This window comes from Xiphias gladius, chromosome 20 (assembly GCF_016859285.1).
Source record: "Xiphias gladius isolate SHS-SW01 ecotype Sanya breed wild chromosome 20, ASM1685928v1, whole genome shotgun sequence".
Lineage (NCBI taxonomy): Eukaryota > Metazoa > Chordata > Actinopteri > Istiophoriformes > Xiphiidae > Xiphias > Xiphias gladius.
The window spans coordinates 10,525,426-10,548,514 of NC_053419.1; the positions used below are offsets into that span (position 1 = coordinate 10,525,426).

The 23,089-nt window shown below is 40.0% G+C and overlaps 1 protein-coding gene across 1 annotated transcript in view; it reads right to left on the reverse strand.

Annotated features, from left to right (window-relative positions):
* trabd2a (TraB domain containing 2A) overlaps positions 1 to 20,534 on the reverse strand; it is a 57,696-nt gene extending 37,162 nt beyond the window's left edge. The window contains exons 1-2 of the mRNA XM_040157941.1: positions 20,430 to 20,534; positions 18,238 to 18,798 (exon numbers count right to left, since the gene is read on the reverse strand). Coding sequence (XP_040013875.1) covers positions 18,238 to 18,798; positions 20,430 to 20,534 — 666 coding nt within the window. The remainder of the gene's footprint in view (positions 1 to 18,237; positions 18,799 to 20,429) is intronic.
* Positions 20,535 to 23,089: the final 2,555 nt, after the last annotated feature.

Sequence of the window (23,089 nt, forward strand, 5' to 3'; positions counted from 1 at the left end):
CCCACGACCAGTCAGCTGACGTCTTCGTGTGCACACAGGAAGTTTCTTTCTTTTCAAACTGGAATACGTTTAAGCAGGGCTCACTCTGTATTGGACAATATAACTTGTTCAGCTCAAATCATTTTATGCATCTTTTAATCTATAAAATGTCAGAAAACAGTGTCTATCGACATATCCTAAAGCCCATGGTGATGTCTTTATGTTGCTTGTTTTAGCTGTTCAACAAACCAAACCCCAAAAATAATAAATTTGCAAAGATACAAAAAAGATGACTGAGAAGCTCGAACCATAAGAGTTGCAGCACATTTCACACTGTTTACTAAAATGTTTTTAAAGGTAGGTGTAACAGTGTGAGAAACTATTCTAACCCCCATGCCATCAAACTGTTAAATGCTCATGATGTGACAGATAATTATTTTTATTGCTTTATGTATCCTGTGTTAAGGTCTCTGCACATTCTATGTTTCACCTGTCTGCACGAAAAATTTCCCTTTGGAGACGCTAAAGTTAAAGTTAACAGGAAGTTTAAGTTAAATGGTGAATCTATTATCAGATTTATTGTTGATTAATAGCCTTTCAGTCTACCAACGGGGGGTGGGGCTCTCACTGTGGAAACGAACATCTGATCCACGTAGATCACCCAGATGAGCAACACAAAAACCACATTTATATGAAGCTGTGAATACAGTTCTCCTTCTCTTTCTCTCTGTGTGTTCTCTGTGTTTCTCTCTCTTTATCTCTGTCCAAAACCCCTCTCTCTCTCTCTCTCTCTCTCTCTCTCTCTCTCTCTCTCTCTCTCTCTTGCCCTGTAAAAACATTCTTGTGGGGTGCATTTACCTTGGTGCCCGGACGCAGCCAAATATTTAGGCTGTCACAGGGAATCAGCCTCAAACCAAATGGTTGAAGGTGTGTGTGTGTGTGTGTGTGTGTGTGTGTGTGTGTGTGTGTGTGTGTGTGTGTGTGTATCAGGGATTATATCGTGACACAAGCCCCCCCACTCTATCCTGCTTCACTACACCCTGAACAAGCTGTACGTGAGTCCCAACCAACACATCCTTAATACAAGAAACACACACACACCAACACATAACATTCGCTAACTGCTCTATCATGATAAAACACTGGATGACAAATGAATTAAACTTAAAAGAAATAAAGGCTCAGTCATAGTCAGCGATTATTTTGAATTAATTGAATGACAGAAAATAAACTGCAGACAATTCGGATGAATCAATTAATCATCAAGTTTGAAGATGTCACCCTGGGCTCTAGAAGCTGTTTTCTTACATTTATAGACTAAATGATTAATCAAAGAAAAGTAATAGACAAATTAATCTGTATAAAAATAAGCATTGATTGCATAGTCGTTTTATATAAGATTATCATAAACTTTTATAGTTATTGTAGAATTTATTTCCATGGTGTAATGGCATAAACATGAATACTTTCACTTAATTACTCTCATGCTAAGCTTAACAAACATAAAAAAATATATTTTTTTTAATATTTAATATTTTTTTCATATATAAGTATGCAAATAACTGTTTATACACATTAAATCACACTCACACGCACAAATTGGGGCACCTGTCATCATACTCACTGACAGTGACCAAAAAGAGTTTGTGAGAGTTAGCAAACACAGACATCCACTGTTCACAGATTTTTCCTGCCTCTGTCTTTCTGTCTGTCTCTCTCTCTCTCTCTCTCTCTCTCTCTCTGTCTCTCTCTCTCTCTCTCTGTCTGTCTCACACACATACGTGCACATACAAAACCCCACAGAGCCGCCGGCCAGCCACTCAGTCCATCAGTCCCACTAAGAAACGACATGTGGGTCTGGAAAACACAGTGAGCCACAAGGAAAACAGCCATCAATCTCTACAACTGTCCAATGACTGAAGGAGCACTGTTAATCTTCAGGACAGCGCAAGTCAAGAACAACACTGCAGATATGTTTCATGCCGAGAATCTATGCAAAGCAGCTGTGAGCACTTAGAATGGATACACACTGACCATCCAGGCATTCACATTTTGTGTGTGTTATTATGCAAACAGGTAAAGAAGGGTAAATTGGACCAAGATTGTCTGCACTTACGCAGGCAAAAAGTAGCGACGTTGCAACCAGTGACAGCCCCAAGGATTCATTATTGCAAAGTGGTTCTCAGTGTCACTATAGTAGCTACTGTTCATTGTTCAGCACATGTGTATTTAGCTCAGCATGTAGTATCTTATCAGATGAGTATTTTGTCTTCTTTGTATCACACACACTTCCAAAGACACACAAGGATGTATATTTTGAGGCTCTACTCTATTTCAATGCCTCAGCTGTCAGTACCTAAAACTGTATCAGGTATTCATCACTTAAACTCTTTAGGTAAGCTTCATATTTCAGGACACAAATACACATATGTACACATAACTTCTGCTCTGAGGTCAGACAGTTTGACCTCTCCACCTCTCCAAGACTCTAAAGGTCACTAATGGACTTCCTACCTTGATCGCTCCAATTCTTAAGTCACATAAATAACATTGTTAAACCTTAATCATTTTAGAAACTGTTTGGAAAGGACACTATAATGCCTCAAACATGAAGGGAAATACTTTATTTGCTCTGTCATGCATGTAAACATGAATGGCAGAAACTTAGTATGATATTGAGAATCCTTCAGTTATAATAATGTATATCAATTAGCAACCAGCACCACTGGGCTAATTCAATTTGGTAAGAGTAACTTAAATTGTTTTTTTTTTGTTGTTGTTGTTGTTGTTCTATAAAGTTACACAGAGAGTGTTAGAGCCACTGTCAGAGCCATGGGCTTTAGGATATTTTGATTTCAGGCATCATTTGACACCTAACAGTGGACAGACTGTTTACAACAGAGTATTAAAATCTTGTCTTCTGAAAATATTATCACATTTTTTCTCATAAATTTTAAACTTTATTATCATAATAGATAATCATTATATGTGTATGTATATATATATATATATACAACTTTTTTCTCAAAATCTCAGATTTTTTTCCCCTAATAGCAGCCCTTATACTCTGTTGTAAAGGCTGTGTCTTCAAAGTAAAAGCCCTGCATACTGAAGATTATCTGTCAACATTGAAGCATATTGTCTAACTTTGTAAATGCCATATCAAACAAATACATAAAACTTTTTGCAATGTGTCCTTAACATAGTTAACGTTAATATTTTCCCCCAAATGGAAATCACACAAAAAGCAACATACAGTATTTTGTTGCTGTCCACTGAAAACAGCAACCCAATTTTTGGGTTGAGAAAAATGTCTCACTTCTTTCCACAGGACATGACAACTTGGAAGCTTGAAAGGTCCTGTATTTTGTGAATTAAAACACCGACTGACTTTATATAGATAAAATGCTTTGTTTCAGATTTTACCATAACTTACAGCTCCTTTAAAAAAACACTGCATTTAGACGGGTACAGTTTTGTTAAAACAGCATGTTCTCGGCACTCGACAACAAAAACTGCAGACAGCAGCACCAGATATAAATCTCCAACTTTTGATTCTGCACAAGTCATATAGACAGAGACAGCAGGGATCAAAAACCCACACAGGGCTATTTTCGAGTATCTGCAATTCTCTTAAACCACTGGCCCAGAGTCAGAACAAAATCACCGCTGGCAAACCCAACTAAAGAGAGACCATGCACACACACCATCACACGGCCATGCACGTTCACATTAATATGCATATCAACACTTTCCATCAGTTCCCTCGCTCTAAACAAAAATATTGACTCAAAGCACAGTACGCCCAACCTCAACCTTAAACGCCATCACCAGTGCAAACACTAAATCTCCCATACATACACATAGAATGAGTCTATCCCATGGAAAATAGGAAGTTATCCAAATCATCTGTGAAATGTATCTGGTTTTTTTTGTGGTGGAAGACTGATCAATAAAGGTGACAAAGGGATTAAGAAAGATACACAAATGACGAAAACATTCATAGACAGACGGAAAGAGAGAATCTTGCCTGTAGGGGAGAAAAAAAAAGGAAATTAAGTGATAAACAGGCATAGGTGAAAAGATGGAAAGAGAGAGAGAGAGAAAGACAGAGGGAAGTGAGAGATGGTTGCTGCTGTGCAGACGTCTGCCTAAACCCACAGCCTCACAACCACAGAGTTCTAAACAGCCAAAAATTATGTAAAACATTCCAAGATCCTAAATGTGTTGGAATTTAAGCTTTCGGAAAAGGGTTTCGTTGCATTCAGATGATGGCAATCACAAACATGCTCCTGTTATGCGAGGTTGTGTCCAAAATAACAACTGTCCAAGCTACACAAATGATACAAGATGCACTAAAAAAGGACTTCCGCCAATTTTAGACGAGGGGAAGAAGTGCTGTGGGAAGAGTAAAAGACACACTGAGGACAGAAAGTGGTTTGCATCTGATTTTAGATCACAATTTGGGGATTCAGCCACTAAGTAATCTTAAGATTTAAACCAGGTTTCATATCTCTAGTGTTTCTATAGTGTGACGTGCTCAGTAACACTTCACTCAACATATTTGACCATGATGCAATTCATAACCGATAAATCGTTTAGTCTGTCAAATGTGGAAACCGTGAAAAATGCACATTAAAATTTCCTACAGCCCATGGTGACTTCTTCAGTTGCTTGTTTTGTCTGATTGGAAGATATTCAGTTTGAAATGTTATAAAACAAGGAAGAGCAGAAAATCTTCTTCTTCTTCATCTTCTTTTTTACTTAAACAATTAAACAATTATTGTCGCTTTTCAGCTTCTGAGGACCTTGAATATCTGTATACCGTTTCCCTGGCAATTCATCCAATAGTTATAGATATTTCAGTCTGCACCAAAGTGGTGGAAAAACCAACCGACACATTACCATCCGTAGAGCCATGCTGCTAGGGTGACTAAAAAGTTATCATATCGTGAATGGTGTCCAAAACTAAGAAAGTAACACCATGGTTGTAAAATCCTTTATAAAGGGACTGCAACGCAGAGAAGACAGACACACAGAGAGAATGAAATCAAGTGGTGAAATGAGCTGGGAGTCAAAACAGCGGTGTTGCTCATAAACTCTCACAGTTTTTTATGATCTCAGCTACCGCAGGCAGACAAACCCCCAAAGCACAAACAGTCTTTGGGTAGACAGCGTGGAACTGAGTCTATGTGGTGGGGGGAATCTGATACGCATGTTTATGCATGTGTTGGTCTGATGTGTGTGGACGCTTGCACAAATGCTTAAAAGCATGTGTGCATTTAATATCTTACATGCACCTATGTGTGCTCTTAATTATGTATCTATGAGTATGTGTGTGTCTTTGTGCCTAAGCTTGAATCCGAGAGACACATATAAGAAGAACATGCAGCAGTGATGCACCATCATCGCTTTTATCATTGCTGATACTGATTCGAGCACAATAACTGCCAGTGGATGATACTAATGTGACATATTTGCAACTTAACTAGTTTCTATAGCCTTCAGGTACTGAGGTGATGAAACTCATTATGGTACCACCCATTTTGACAAGTCCCTTGTTTTTGCTTCTTGCATGCTGCACATGGCTCATCAAATTGTCAAGAAAATGATCAGGTGTCAACTGAAGGAAGCCTGATATTTGATACCAACAATGGTTGTGGTATGTTTTTGAACACTTTTTACAATTGTATTTACATAACATAGTTAAATATATGCATATGTAGAGAATAAAAAGAAAAATGTAAAAAGTCAGATTTATTTCCCTAAAGACACATAGTGTGCATCCCACACAAAAACACAACCGCACACCGCAGGCTTCTACAACATTTCTGCCTCTCTCTCCTTTATGGATGCAAAACAAGTCAGAGCAGCAGACCATCACATTTCCAGTTGTGTCAGACCAATATCTGTCAGTCATCCAAGAAGCAACAACTATTAATCAAAATGAAATGTGTTCCCCTGAAAAGATCTTATCTAGAAGCTACAACGACAGGCTGTTAGAGCTGGAAGCAATGTTTTCACCTGTTTTTTCCCCATGCTGCAGGGGAACTGTATAGCCCACAAGACACACAAATCCAACATTATATCAACTGCTTTATGCAAAGCGGCAAATACTGTTAAATCTAAAGAGGAAACATCTCTATCCTCAGTCAAGTAAAAGAAAAGTTGAAACTATTTTCCCCTACATACGAGAACGAAAATGAAACAGCAGCTAGTAGAAAATTCACAATAGGCTAGATTTAAGATACTCTTAAATAGTTCCTTTGGTAGTCTGTCGTTTACTGCATTTCATTGTGAGTAACTTAAGCCCCTTACAAAACAAAAGCTGATCATTAAAAACCATCCTGGATGTAAAAAAACAAATTCTACAATACGGACGCCTCACAGAAGCTTGCCAATGTGGCGGCTACTCACAAGGCTCGTTGAACTGCTGTAGCTGGTGAGCTAACCATTGACCGTTCGCTAGCCGGCCTGGCCGGGATACCACTAGTCGGTCACAGTAGCTCCTGGATATTCTGTCCAATTTCTCTCTGTTGCTCCGTTCACTTCCCCCTGGCATTTTGTTCACCATTTCATTCAATAAAAAGGTCACTGAAGAGGGAAAATAAAGGTGTCCAAGCTAATCAGCTTACTAGCAGGAAAGCTTAGCAATCGTGTTAGCTCATTAGCTTAGCTCAGTCACTAACGGGACAATAAGTTCACATAGTTTATTCATAGACCTATTTTGTACCATCAACTCCTGTCTCATAACAGTCAGCTTTTTCTCCAACAGAGGAATTAGATAAAAGCGAAGTGTGCCACACAGCTGTATTTTCTGCTCTCCTGCTCCCCGTAGATCTGCACTGTCAACAGCATAAATTTGTGTTGACTTCAAAGTTGAACCCTTCCATTTTAAATCCTGGTATGTCCAGGCCTATAAACTGCCTCAAAATAATGTCCATCCACCTCTGCAGTACATTATAATTGACTTTTTAGCCAGTTTAGAAACTGCTATTCTGTGAAGTATCCTACAAGCACCTACTGATTACTCAGACAACCTGCAAACATTAAGACAGTGAACACTAACTAGACAAGTTACAGACAAGCAATGACATGAATGTCAAAGAGCAACTTTGCAGTGTCGGTTGAAAACCATCACCCAGCTGGAAGAAATTACTGCTGATGTTTGAGGCAACCTTTCATCATACTCCTGGTACATGCATGGACCTCCATCAAGACATTTGGATGTCTGAGTCTTAGTCAGGTCAAAATATCTGTGGAGAACAGCAAAGCCTCACAAAAGCCTCCTGTGTGGCGCTCACCTGTGAAATTCCACTAAAGTCACCAAAAATGTGGACTGGAGCCAGGAAGACACAAGTGGATTTATAGTGAGGTTAGCTATATGTATGTTACTTCTGACTGTAGTTCAACTCTTTAGAGGCTCGTCAAATAAGTTCCATTTTATCAGCATCTGCTGTAAAGAGCCATGTGAAATCCCCCTCATTTTCACTGTGAACACCACTTTTGTTGGTTTCTTACAATTTTTCATTACTGTGATGTTTAAAACTCTAAAGTACACCAATCACCCACAACTTCAAACCCAGTTACTGGATTAAGTTTTGACTGAATGGTGTATATTTCTATTGACTGAAGCCAAAGAATCTCAGGATTTGAAAAGAGAGTATTTGCTTAAACACTTTGTGCATAAGCAAGGTTACCTCAAAGCAAACAGGGGAAAAATTAATCCTTAGTCATTTTTGCAGTCACAAATAAGAAATCAATTCAAACCGTAAACTACAAAGTGGCTGCTGCACAAAACCTTTCCACAAGTTCCAGGTGACTCTAATAATCCTCTGCGTTGGAGTTTGTGGACAGCTTTGGCCTTGTGTTGCTCGGCTGAAGTCCAGCCAGGTTTGGCTCGTGTCTACAGGCGGTGGAGAATCTGGATTTAATACAGACCAGCCACAAACCTGGCTAGTCCAGAGAAAGCATAAGCATACCGGGAGCTCAAATACAGTTTCAACACAGTGCACATAGGGGTTCCTTTTTTCAATTATTGCTTGCAGTTTGATACTACATCTGTTGTTAGCTTCAGATGTGTAATTTTCTATTTTAGGAAATTAAAACTTGATCATATGTACGTAAAATGCCTTTAGAAGGTTTTACATTGTACTGCATGCCTGCTCAGAGGTCACTGTACCTGAACTGAAACGATTAGATCACAGTCGTCTGTTTCATTAGACTGAACAAAGGCATTAGGCTTTTCACTAGTGACGTGTATCTGCATGTAAAGAAGACCATTATTCCCCTCTGATCTAATAGCTATCATGTGCACAACCGCCTTTTTTCTATTAGCATGTGGCCACCAAATTTCTTTTCAGACATAGGCAAAACCTTAACATTGTTTTAATGCAATGTAACCGAAATCCCAAAGCACAAAAATTACTGCTAAGTTCGCTGTTAAAGGAAGACAGAAGTTTTGTAAGTCAAAGTGCCCCAGTTTTGTGGGTGCCTTTTACACTTAATCCAATATGGCAGTATGGAATTTTAGCAGTAATGCATCTCCGCAGTGGCAAAAGTAAGTAAGTGCCAAAAGTACTGTTGAGTTTTAATTACCAAGTAACAATGAAAACCCAAAGAAAGTAATGCATCAATGTTCCAGCCTGAAAAAATGGATAAATTCTGTATCATTTATAGGAAAAGGGAATAATGGGATAAGATTTATCAATACAGTCTGCATTTCACATCAAAACAGTCACTGTGAGTTGTGCCCTCTGGGTTAAGACATGCTAAAACAATGAACCTGCCACACAATGTGGTTTATGAGTGTTTTGAATGAAGATTTAACTGACATCTCCAGTGTTTTGATGTAAAAGGATACATCTTCCAACCCGCAAAATGAACTACTGTTGTTTTTCACAACTGCTGTATCTTGGGTACTGTAGCTTACAAACATTATTATTATTCCTGAAAAGCTTCAAGCTGATTTTTTTTTCAATACACAAAAATAAATGTAATTACCATCTTCCCCAAAAAGAGTGTGTATGGCATTCCCTAATTTTTATCACTCACATGCTAATTCAGTGCTGATTGGTCGTAGCTTAGTAATAACGATGACCCAGCCTTCAAAAATCTTAACTTACACAACAATAGAGGGAATGATGGGCACAAAACAAATTGAAATTAGTATTATAATGACTGTAATTGCTCTTACATTACAACTTACATTAGCTTTAAAGTTGGGAAGGCCACTGTTAGGTGAGTGTGGAGTACATCTGTAGATAGTGAGCTTTTCTTACTTAAATGAAGATGGAGGCACACTGCAAGACAGCAGAATCACAAATGTGTTTTCAGTGTTTCTCTATGAGCTGTTTGTCCTCAGCAAGGTTTCACAATCAGATGTTGGAACAGTGAATGGAAAACTGCCTGCTAAAATAAGCAGTGGCAGAGATATCTGCTATTTCATCTGTAATTACAGTCAAAGTTATTTAAGCTTGTCTCAATTTGAGTTATTAAACATTAATCCTTGGAGAATGATCGAGTCATTGATTAATTAATTGTAATGAACTGTGTTTAACTTGGGTGTCACTTTGGACCCATTTGGCCAACTAAAGCTTTACAGTGAGTTGTGTTTTGTGTATGGAGAATATATGTATTTTTAAATGCTGAGCATTTACAGCAATATACATAAAGGACAATCCACAGAGGATGTAACAGCAAAAAATACTGATTGCTCATGTCATGGCAGAAGTGTATTTGAAGAAAGTCTGTGCTGATTTTAGTGCAAAAATGTAGATGTCTTTTCTTTGGTCTATTTTAAGATAATAATAAAACACTGTGTTAAACAGGATTATGCATAAATTGTAGAGATCCCTTGTGGGTATCTTACTCTGAACATGCCTAAGCCAGCAAGGTATTTTATTTCCTGCAGTAGAGACCAATGATCGTGCTACGAGGCTCCTCAGCCTGCACAAGTTTTCATGACCTTGTGTTAAGTCAGAGAGACAAGCTATTAAATCCCTATTTGAGCTGCGTTACACAACCAGGAAAAGCCTGCGGCAGTCTTCAGAAGTCAGACTCTCCTCCACTAGAGTGTATTCCTGTATATACTTTCAAGGATCTAAGCTCTTTTTCTTGGCACACAGTTGGCACCATCCAGCTGCATCTGATCTGCTTTCAATCAAATATATTTGAAAAACAAAATGATGCAAATGGGTGGATTTACACAGGAATGGAAACATTTCATTTGTAAAATGATTTTACCTTGACATGACAGCAGCAAAGAGGGGCAGGTTTATCATGATCATACAAAAAATGCTTGAAGCTATAAACAGAAACAAGAAGTTCTAGATGAACTCAGAAACTATAAGCTACTAAGGTTTGGAAAGAGATCAGTGCCAAGGGAGCCTGGTTTTATCATGCCCACACTGGAGACCTGAAACTTCATGTGATGGCTGAGAATTTTGAATTGGTGAAGACCGTCTTCCCAAACCCTGAATTGACCTGGGATTGAATGTTAGCGCTGGTATCATCTGTGTAGAGTAATTGTTGTTTTGGGAGATCATCAAACCAACAGACTTTTATTCATTCCATACTCTGCCACTAGAAATGCAAAATCTCTCTTCTGTCTTCTTCTTTTGGTTTGTGACTTAAAATACCACCTTCTTCTCATTTTTTTTTTGTTGCACTAAAAATCAAAGTAAGGCTAGTTCAAATCATCTCATCATCGGTACAAACTGTCATCAATCTATATCAAAAGTCAATACAGCAAACAACTCAGATTGATGACCTCCAGGGCTTCTTTTTTTCAGTAGCTTTTCTTTATAATGACTTGCTGACAGATTTCACGCTTCAATTTCTATCTATAAATCTTTAGGAAAAAGGGATTTTGAAAGTGAGAGGAGTTCTGCATCTTTGTCTCCGGTGTCATGTAGCTAGACAGATGGACAGATAACGTCTGAGGAAATGCCAGACATATAAGATGGGACTGTTTGGTCAACAGTGAGGAGGAAATCAAGCACCTCAGTGCGACATGAAACCAGGGGCTCAAAAGAAGCTGTGAAGACATGTTGGAAATTCAACCGTAGAACTGTATACGCACGCACTCGTACAAGCATACATACGCTCATTCACACACGAACATGAACCCCTTGCAAACAAGCACAGAAATGCAAATGTACACACAATCATAAGAACAAATAAACAATGGACAAATACACACCAAACTGTAATTAAACATGGAAACTTTAATCCCTTTGATCAAAGTAGAGTGAAGAAAGTTACAAATTGCGAACTATTTGAGGGTGAAAATCAAATCAACAAACTATGAACTAAATAATACAAATCACTTCCTACAAGGACAGTGAAAATAAATATGCAGCTGTGCCACAAAAGACAGGTGCATTTATCTTATGTTGACGCGTAGGAAGACTGTTGAAGCATATTTCTCTTTAATCACTTTAATCTAGCTTTCTGCACAAACATCTAATTTTTCTGGTTTTAAGAAATTATACCACATTTCCTGTTAATTTCTCACATGATGACTTTTACTTGGAATAAGTGACTCATCAGTTCTTCAAAAATGTCCACATAATTCATCACTTGTCTAAATTACAAATTAATATTATTTAAGCTGAGATAATCACCTGGCAGAGCATTAAAGCTCCACTTGAAATACCTTAATGAGCTTAATAAATTTGAGTACAGGTGATGATTTATTGCTGTTCTTGTCATTTTTTTGGCCGTGTCTATCCATGTGAGTACACATATACATTTCATCACTGCGGGCCATTCTGCTCTGATGATCATTGAATCAATGGACCGGATAGTTATGGTTCTTTCCACTGGGGCAAATGAGATTTGATCAGATTTACTGCCTGTGTATTGCTGTGTAATACTGTCATCATGCCAGCATATGTTCTCTCTCCCTCTCCCTCTCTCTCTCTCTCTCTCTTTCACACACACACACACACACACACACACACACACACACACACACACACACACACACACACACACACACACACACACACACACAGCCACACACACACACACAAAACCCAGTATGTGCAGCGACCAAAACTATTTCCCAATCCAGAACAATTGTTTTAAGATATAGACATTTTCATAAATGCACTTACACTTTTACATTTGGTGTGGATTTTGTACAGAGTATTAAATGTATTAAATTTAGATTATTAAACAAATATGATATGAAGTGTAACATTAGTGGGCTTTAAAGGGGCTGGTAGGCTAGGCCTTTCCACCTGCTTCCAATCTTTGTGCTAAAATAAGTGGCTGCTATTAGCAGCTCAGTATTTACTGTAGAGACATTAAACATATTTCCAAAATGTTGAATGATGAAATGTTGAAAAAGCACATTTTTCGAACTCAGCTCACATGCACATGCAGACACACATGCACACATCCTCATCATCATTTTCATCATCCTTCTCATTTTGCCATCTAATCTCATTACCGAGGGGATTGAGACAGATTTTCCTCTGTGGGCAAAACCAGAAATCCGTTTGCCCAAAAGCGCTGCCCACAACGGGCTGGAAAATAAGGACGGCCATTGTACTGTCTGCAAAGTGTAGCCTCACTTTTAATAGAATTCACATTACCAATACACTCAGCAGCCATTACGATCATGACAACACTGGGTGTGGGAGTTTTGAGATGTTCACACTTTGTGACAGCGTCTGTCCTGTCCACTGAGTTTTGGCACAGAGAGCCGCCTGTTTGTATGTGACCTCTTAGATCTGAATCATGGAAGCAGACGTTTTCCAGCTGCTGATTCAAAAACAAAGCTATTTACTGTAATTGAGAACACATCTCACTCCCTGTGTGCAAAGAATATTTCTTGACCCAGGGGTCAGGATGATCTGTTAAAAAAAACGGTAACCAAATCCTTCAATTGCAAATCCTAAAGGTGTTATGTAAGGAGATGTAAGCAGGACACAAAAGTTTGGATATAAGCCTGATATGATTGCTATAGCCACATTTAAGAAAGTGCATTTTTGTGAAATTGGGTTTTGGGAAATATTTAAATTACAGACAGGCAGGAAGATATGATAATTGGCTTAAAATCACCAGTGTATTGAGCCTGATTCATGCTCAGTTTCACATTGGGCAGAAGTTATGTTTGGTTTTGGTTAGTGAAATAACTTTCACATATTTTATGCTTCTCCTCGGGAGATGAAAATAGAAGAGAGAGATGAGAATTGAAAATGAAATCTGAACTGAAGTGGTCAATCAGATGAGAAAACAACTGTATTTTCAGGATGACAACTTTGCATTTCTTTCAGGTTATAAAATTGATTTTTTTTTTTTTTTTTGGATTGCATTGGACCTTGCCTCCTGAAACCCAGCGGATCCAGAGCTCTGTAGCCTGCCAATGAATATAAAAAATACCACAACTGAACTTACAAGGTTGTCAAACACAGGTAATGTCATGGTACCTTTAATGGAGACCGAGTCACGCCTTCCTTCCTTAATGTCTCTTCTACTGATCTCCGTCTGCATCTCAACTCTCCTCGTTCCAGTCCCTCCTGGTCATGAATGAACCAAATGGGCTTCAAACATTCCTCCCCTGTTCTCATAGACGTACACTGAGACCTGCATTCATCACCTCTCCATGCACCATTACTCCCAGTGATGGGAGGAAAGAAACAACACTTTCATTAGCAGGTCTGCTCCACTGAGGTGTGGAATGTCCCGTGGGTTTCCAACAACAGTGACAGAGAAAGCCGGCCTTTATACGGCTATTGTTGTCCTCAACAAGCTCACTTAGTGTAATGGGCAAGGCTGAGCCTGCTCTTCAAAAGACGAGGGGCACCGTGTAAGAATAAGAGCAGTCATGCTTAGCCAGATTAGAGATCTGAGTAAAGAAAGTATAATTCATTGTGGTTTGAAAATAATGAGCTCAAAGGGCTTATTTTATAGTGGGAGGCAAACTCAAAAATGGACACATCGCACATCTTTAAAATGAATTAAATCTGTACGTCAGGCAATTCAAAACAGCCACATAAAGCCAAGTAGCAACATTTTTAGAGCAATTTCTTTTATTAGAGGCCTGTCAGGAGACAGTGAAAGTAAACATTACGAGAGACAGAGACTCTTTCAGACTCAAAAAGACGTTGAAAAGGTTAAGGCGTCGATATGCTTCAACCAAAGTGCTTGTTGGTCCGTTGAACAGCATCTGTAACCCCATCCCCAAACACCTTTCTGACATTGAAAATGAGGGGCTGTGTTTCTGACAATTTTTGTAAATTTCCAAGGCGAACTAGTATGAACTAGTTCGTTTCGGCATACACTGGCTTTTAAATCTTTGACCACTGGCAACAACTCGTCAAAACCTGCCTACATCTCAGGAGCCAAGTTTTCACCATAACAAGATTTAAGTCAAGAAACCATCCACTGAGAATCAATTGAGCCTGGCAGCTGGAGGGCTGTAGAACTGAATTTGTGGAGTGCTTTAGATAATAATAAATAAAATGCCTCATTGAGATTAATAATTTCCTGGCCAAGAGAGGAGAGAATAGTGTGATTCCCCTCCTCTCCAAACCCCAAGAAATTCCCCAAAAACGATCTAAATTGTGTGCTGTAGTGTGCCGTGAAATGAAGGAGAGAACGTCTGCATCAGCTCTGGCTAGAAATCCACTGAAAATCAGTTTGTATTATAACTACATAACAACAACTGAACTACTGAAAGCAAGCAAACAGGTACGGCGTCAATATGTGTTTCTCCTAAACCAAGGCATGAGGACAGAACTTTTCACTACTTCAATACATGAATATTTTATTTTCCATTTGCCTTCCCCTTTCCTTTACGGTCTGGTCCCCGCCAAGTGCCAATGGCCAGTGAAAACATTACAGAGACTATTACAGACCGTAAATACGTTTCTCTTGTTTTAGCCTGATTAAACAGTACTTTCAGTCAAGAATGGCGGCTGCACCGGCAGTATTGTTTCACCAAGAGTGTATCTCACACATCACACTCTATCTGGACATCTTACAGTTGAGTTTAGTTAAAGTAAGGTTATAAATATAAGGTTATAAATTGGATTGCCCTTTTCAACTACAAGGCAAAACTGTGGGTATTATGCGGGCTGCTTCAAGCCAGCAGGGTTAAGGCGTCCATCAAGCTGCTGTTGATTAGATTGAAACTGAGTGTGGAAATTATGGAGTGCCAAGCTGTGTGCCGTGTTGGTGCAGTGTCAGGGTAGAGGTTGTTTCTGGGACACTAGAATTCATTGTTGAGCCTTCTGGAGGTTTTGTGGACCTAATTCAATGAAAGCTGTGATGATGGGAGGTTTTCGGTCTTTATAGCCCTGATGACAAACCCAATTTCAGCCACCCTCTTCCTTTTCTCTGATATCTATATCAACAAGTCCCCATATCTAAACAACAAAATAAGTTGTTTGTCAATGCCTTCCAAAAAAAGATCAATGTGACCTTTAAGAAGAAAATAATGATAATCTGCCACCTCCGTGAGATTAATAAACTACTTGGTTAAAGGTTTGTGAAAGATGGTGGTCATGGTTAAAAGAAACCAATATGATGCAAGCCCTGGTCTCCAATGTCAATGACATTGTACCATATTGTAGCAAGAGAGGACAGCTTTCCTAAAAAGGGTCATCCAATGGCCAGAGCTGACATTTTCTTGGTGATGACATATCCAAAATAACAGAAGGAATATTTTCATCTGATCTGCCAAAAGTGAGAGAAGTATAAGAGAAAGGGGAAAAAAAGACTTCAGTGTTTATTTTGTCATCTTATCTAAGTCACAGAAAAAAATATGCACTCCCAGCGATTGTTAATTCTTACTCCTGTTTATCAAGGAATAAACACTGCCATGGGAAGTTGATTTCCATTTAACTGCCTATGCCAGCAAGTGACAAAAACCATGTAATTTTAAATTTGACTGGTTATATATTATGCTGTATGATCGTTGACATCCCCCATTCTTCCTCTTGAAGTCAAGAGAATGCTAATAAAAGTGCTGCTGGGTGGTTTGGGCAGAGACTTTTGGTCTGATAGGCCAACAAGGCCTACTTTAAAATAACAACATTTTAAGCTTCTGGGTGTTAGGGTAAATGGTCAAGTGTAATCCCCTTAGCTCCCGACCAGCATTAGCAGAAATTCCTCAATAATTCGCAACATGATTTCATAGTGACTGCTGCCTTCAAGAGATGTTTGTAATGCTGAAAGGGTCGCGAGGGGCACAGACAGACAGACAGACAGGCAGACAAGGAGACTTAAGTGTGTTGGTTTGAGGAACAAGGTTCCCTTTTTTTCTGGTGATTTCAGACTTGAGTCATTAGGATCCATTTTTCTTTAATAACAAAGGACATGGTGGAGCGCAGCTGAATGTTTTTACAGCTGATTAACACCACACCTTTCTCCATTTGACTGAGCTATGGGAAAAAAGAGAAAAATAAATGTCTCTGCTGTCCAAAAAAAAAATAAAAATTAACAAATCTCAATTATGCATCTGGTCTTTGTCATTTGTATTACACTTCGTAGTCTCTTGATCTGAAATCTTTTAGAAGATGTGAGGCCTCTTCAGGAGAGCAGATCTGACATGAGTTTATTGAAACAGACCTAAAAGGTCTGAAGGGTAAACCCACCAGCTGCGTCACATAGCAATGCATCATTTGACACCCTCGGCATACGCTGGATGTACCATTCAGACAGAAGAAGTACACATGGTATGGTAACCAGGCTGTGCCGGTCTGTGGAATGAATTAGGGATGCACCAATCCACCTTTTTCTCCCATGTTTCTGATTCTGCAAACCAAACTAAGCCAAAACCAAGTACCAATCCGATAACAGTGTTTTCCTTTGTTTTCTTTTTTCCTAAATGTAAAACGTGTTAACCTCCATGTGGAAGTGATTAAGATGGGGAAGCTAACATACAGCTGTAGCTACACATAAATTCTCAACTATGGAGACATTCATACATCAAGATCCTTTTTATGTTTATGTAAATTTTAATTATAGCCTAAAGTTTAGAGAATTGCCTCTTTATAATTCTTCAACCTCATAATGACAAACACACCATCATGCTCAACTTGTCCAGTGTAACACACACTTTTCCGGCTGGATTACCGGTGTTATTTACAGACCTATGTAAGACCTTACAAACAGTGCTTAGCTGCTGTGATGAACCATGAGCCAAAGCTGTACTCACTATCCACCGTGCATCCACAGGGCCCAGGCTTCACCTGAACGTAATTAAATGTTTCCGCATCTCTTCACCAAACCACTTCTTTTTTTCTTATAAGCCAAACCAAAACCAACCTGCTCAACACTCCGTCAGAGTGTATTTCAATTCCAGTTGCTAAACCTTAGTTTTTAATTAGATGTAACGTTAGTCCCTGTTCCCTGAGTAAGTTCCTCTTACCAAACTTTATTAATCATGCAGTATAATGTACTTCGTCCATGCAGTGTTTAACCTCCGGTCAGGAATAACCGAGAATGTTTAAATCTAGTTTTACAAAACTAGATTTAATCTAGGTATTTTAGTTAACATTGGCTTAATTTTACTCTTTTACATTTAGATTTACATTAGCTCACGATAGCTAAAAATAAATTTCATTGTCAGAGCTTCTGGTTTCACAGTAAAGGCCAAGCACTGCTTTGACATTAAAAAGCATCAATTGTGAAGGATATGCAGAAAGTGGCTAGAACAAAAATCTGTTTTTATAGTAATGTGGATCCTTCACATCTGGCAAATATCTGGCCAATATCTTGATTTGCTTAATAAAAGTCTGTATCGTACCTCAAATGAATGCGGTAAAGCTGCTTCTGGAGCACTGATGTAGGTCAACAATGTGAAATAAAACAGTGGTGTATCCTGATGCAATGCTGCAAGTTAACCCACAATTACGTAAATTTTGACAATGTCTGTGCTGTGTCAAAGTCCCTGTCGAAATGGGTTTCCCCTGAGCAAAATCTGAGCCAAACCTTATCCCTAAACCCAACCAGTGGCCTTTTATGAGGCTTAACCTGAGCGCAACCTTACCCTAAGCCTAACCAGTTGTCTCTGCTACGCCTATCCTAATCCCAACCTGCAACCGCAGAACGGAGCGCTATGGGAAGCACCACTTTAACAGGAGGGAAACACCTTCTGGAGAGGGAAAAGACTTTGACAAAGGCAGATGTGTGGGCTTACACAGAAAACAATAGCTGCAAGTCTTATGACTTGCATCAGTCACTGCCTATGTGTGGGAAACCTCTAATAACCCTAGAGGGAGCAATGTTCAAACTCACCTGGGAGAAGTTGAGGCCGTTGAGTGGATGGCACTGTTCCTCCACCTTCTCGACAGCCCCGGTCCTTTTCCTCATCCTCTCCGCCTCCTGGGCCAGGTACAGGTCCAGCACTGGCACCCCTCGTGTCTTAATATCTGCCTCAGTTAATGAGTTCACCATCAGCATCACCCAAACTGGCCGCTTCCTCTCCCAGTTCCCAGCGATGGCGTTGAAGAGGTAGTCTGCATAGAGTCCCTTCCCTCTCTGATCCGGCGTCATCCACGAAGGCATCATGAGTTTTACATATTCGAGGTGTCTTTTAAGCCTCCGATAGATGTCTCTGGGTAGGACGTCCTGCAAGTTTTCACCCTGAGGAAGGAGCTGACAGCTGGTCAGGGCTGAGATGGTGTAAGGGTCTGTCAGGTCCAGCTCAAAGTAGACGATGTTGCTTTCCTGAAAGGCCTGCTTGGAGTTTTCAGGGATGAAGTCCCAAACACGTGTGTAGGGAACGTGGATTGTACCATAGAAATATGAGGGAGGATCCCGTTTGATTGTCCACAGGAAGGAGTTTAGGTCTGTTTGCTGGGGGATAAAAATATTGAAATTATTTTCATTGTATATTAAACTATTGATTACTTTTCTGAATAATCAATTAATTGCTTTATAGATGTCCGAAAATAAAAATGCCTGTCGCAAGTTCCCATGGCCCCAGGTGTTGTCTTCAGAGTTTTGTTTTGTCTAACCAACAGCTTTGGACCCAGAGACAGTCCATTTACAATGATATGCAAAAGCAGAAAGTCTTCACATTTGAGAAGCTGGAACCAGTAAATGTTTGCCATATTTAATGATCAAAATTATTTTCTGTGAATTGACCAGGCATTTCAGCACTAAATCTTAGCAAATCCGAAACACGAGGAAGGCATATAGGGAAATAGAGGAATGAAAAAACAAAACAGAGAGTGGCAAATTTAAAGAAAAAAAAGGGGGGGGAATCCTTTATCAATTAGAGGTTTCTTCCTGTCATTTATTTTTAATGTTCAGGGACACTGGGCATGTCTGACACCAACCAGCAAAAACCACCACTTTGTCTGTGAGAGGCTGTTTAGTAGACAGATCACTAACAGACTGACAATGACTTATTAACAGGCCACTTAGGACCCAAGTGCCAAATAAACAATACACATGTCAGTGATTGTAAAACCTTGAGCTGCTGAACAGAATGTTTTGCCGTCCTGTTTCTGTTGCTTCCAACCTTAAATGGTATGTGTGAGTTTAAAGACCATGATGGGTAGGTTCAAAAAAATAACAATCAAAGAAAGACTGAAAGGTATTAAATAAAAAGGGAGGCGAAGAAAAGTAAATCGTGATCTGATAGCTTTGTACCTAGTACACACACCTGTGTGGACAGTGTGTAAAGACCTGCATGTTGCAAAAAAGCAAATAAGCAAAACTAGTGTATAAACCAGTGGTTGATTCATGGATTGACTGATCAGCAGAAAATGTATCATTTTGATACTTGATTAAAATTATGCCATTTATTAAACAAACTGACATTCATTCCCTGGTACCAGCTTTTTACATCATTATAAATGATCATAACATAATTATTCACTTTATTTTTATTAAATTCTTTACCACCGTTAAGTCAGAAAAAAATCAAGCAGTCTGAAGATGACACCTTGGGCTCTGGGAACTTGTGACGGGCATTGTAAAATATTTTTTCCACAGTATTTTAGACTGAAAGATAAATGGATTAACTGAAAAAAAAACGATTAAGCGATTAATCAACAACGAAAGTAGTCATTAGTTACAGGCCTACACAAATATATAACAAAGGAAATCAGGGATTTCCACCACGGACGTGGCTGATTTTACCCACATATTGCAGTGAATGCGCTTTGAAATACAAAGTGGGAACCAGGTTAAAAGACTGAACAAACAGCACACAAAGAGATGCAAGTCCACACGGAGAAGTTGCTCCACGCATTTTGTCCCTGATGTCGAAAAGGTGAATAGCATGTCAAACAGCAACAAGAGGGTAAATGGCACTTCAGGGCTCCTTTACTGACAAAACGTTATGAACTACTCGCCTACGAAATAAAAAGACGATGTGGCTACTTTCAGCTGTCCAGATAAAAATGTACACTGGAAAACCATATCGCAACATTTAAGCTGTGCAATCACTCACTCATTCTCCTTCCACAGCAACTTACTTTCCTGTTTAACTCGCAGTTGGCGGAGTCCTTCAGCCTCCACTGGTCTGCTCGGACCAGCAGCAACAGACAGGACTGAATGAATGCGCCCAAAGTGCCCCGCATCGTAGCTCTCTCCAAAAGTGTCCACGGCAGCCCGTGTTCGCCTCGCAACGTGTCGCGACAACTATTTCCCCCCGCAAGCGTGGATGAAGCCCTATTCCCACAGCCCCGGCTCCATGCGGTCACGCAAAACGAGCTGACAAGTATCCGACAAACCGCCGGACAGGGTCATGCTGGCTCGAGCCTGGACATGGACTCGGTGCTGCCGTTTCACGTGTGTCTGAGAGGGAGAGAGGTGGTCATTGGGGTTTACACAGGGTCAGATCATGCTCTCACTGTTGGTCAGGCTGCTCCCTCCACACCTCCCTCTCTGCATTGCCTTCTTCGAAATGTTTGGCAAAGTTTGCACGAGTTTATCCAAATGTTTGGGGGTTTGGAGCCCAAATGAACCGACGGGTCCACGCCGCGTCAACGCACCTGAAGCCGAAATAGAATAAAAGTTTCTCTTTTGTTTGTTTGGTTGTTTGTTTGTTTTTTTTGTGTTGTTTTTTCTTTCTTTCTTTCTTTGTTTTTTTTTTTGTTTTGCCCTGGTTTTCGGTTGGTGAGTACTGCAGATGGCCCTAGTGTGAAACTGCACGGACCGAGCTGCACTTTCTTAAAAACCCAACTTCTCTGCACACTGTCCTTCTGCCAAGTCCTCACTGCGCGTATCTGCGGCTCTGCAGCTCTCTCTCCCTCTCTCCCTCCGACGCGTGTGTGTGTGTGTGTGAGTGAGAGAGAGAAAAGAGAGAGAGCATTTCTGTCAAGCCAATCCACTTTACCTACCCCCTAGGTTGCCTCCATACCCCCCCCCCCCCCTCTCTCTCTCTCTCTCTGACACACACACACACACACACACAAACAGTAATGTGATTAAACAACACCCCGCCCGAAGTCTCCTTTCGCATCATTCATGTCAATAAACCGAAGGTGTGAGACCCCGCAGACCAATTAGATTTACAGCAACTGGGAGAATAAAACCCATAACTAATGCCAATATTTTATCACTACAATCCAGATTAATAATAGTCTGTAGTCCTGATTTCAATTCGAAGTATCCTACCCTTTTTTATTTTCAGTTTCAGGCTGATGAGGTATATTGTTGTCACCCTATAGGAGGCCGAGAGACAATCGAGGGTGCCAGTGGAGATCCCGTGGATAGATTATCATACCCTGCTAGTTAATGCCTTACAAACTGGAGGCATTAACATGAGAAAAAACCGCAACAACAGCCCTTTGCTCTGCAACACATCCGAGCACAGACATGGAAACCACAGAACTCCACCTTTTAATGAGGATCCGCAGACCTCGTGCAGCAGCTGTGACAAGGTCACTCGCCAGATGTTAACCAAACGTAGCTTACTCCTTAACTTGATGATGTGGTAATTTTATGTCCATTCATTTATAAGACGCTCCGGCATGGTTCGTGTAGAAATTTGTCAGTGGTAAATAGTGGCAACTGTGTGTTTGAAAAGGGGCTTGTTTAGCACGAGGGGACAAGTGTTCTGTCCACGATGCTGTGTATGTAAGTCCATGTCTGGGCACTGGTGCACAACACAAGAATTCATCGGTCAAAAACCCACCAGAAAAAACATGTGTCCTCGCGACTAAAACATTTTATGATGAACACACCTACCAGCCAACCTCTTTCTTTATTAGAAATTACAAGGATAAATAGTTCAACTTCTGGACTGGATTTCTCCGGGGGAAAAAAACGGCATTATTGGGCTACTCTGCAGCCCCTGTCCCAACCAAAGGTGGTGGACAAAAAAAAAAGTGCAAAAAAAAAAAAGGGGGGGGGGGTGGAATCGCAGTTCGTAGACTGTGCTCACGTTGCTACGGATGGAGTCTTCGGGTTAATTCGATCTATGCGCTCTGGCTCTACGCCCCGCACCGTCGAACCCCTGGTTCACACGGGGGCAGCGAGCACATGTTGCTGTTGTCAGACGTCTGAGCAAATACAAAGGGGTTTGTTGACACGAAGGACGACTTCGGGGCTTGATTTTCGCTGTTTGCGGACAAATACGGCAGAAGGGGGATGCCTGGCAAGATAGGTGGTTTCAGAAGTCCAAGATGATCTCACAGCTGAGGAAAACCCGGTGACTGTGAAAAGGAGATTAATCACTTGGCCGTTTTTGCTTCAGTGCAGCGGGGATTTCAGTGTTTTTGCAGAGAGGGGAGGACATCATTTACAGTGTAAAATTGAAATAAAATAGAAAAGGGGAACTGATATGTAGGTATGTATATACACTGAAACTGTACACACACACACCACACACACACAAACACACACACACACACACACACACACATATATATATATATATATATATATATATGCATACTTTAAAAAACAGTTCTAAAGTGTTTCTGACCATATGTGTGAAATATGGATCCATGATTATGTTGCAACCCAACTTTACCGAGACCTGTTGAAGCTCCCCCTAGTGGCGAAAGTTTTTTTTTTTTTTTTTTCTTTTACCAGCTCTGCTGTTCTCCACTCAGTCTTCTCTGTCCAGCTCGACTTTAAAGCCATAACTACTCTGTGCTTTGGCAACGTCGCACCAGGTTCGAGCATT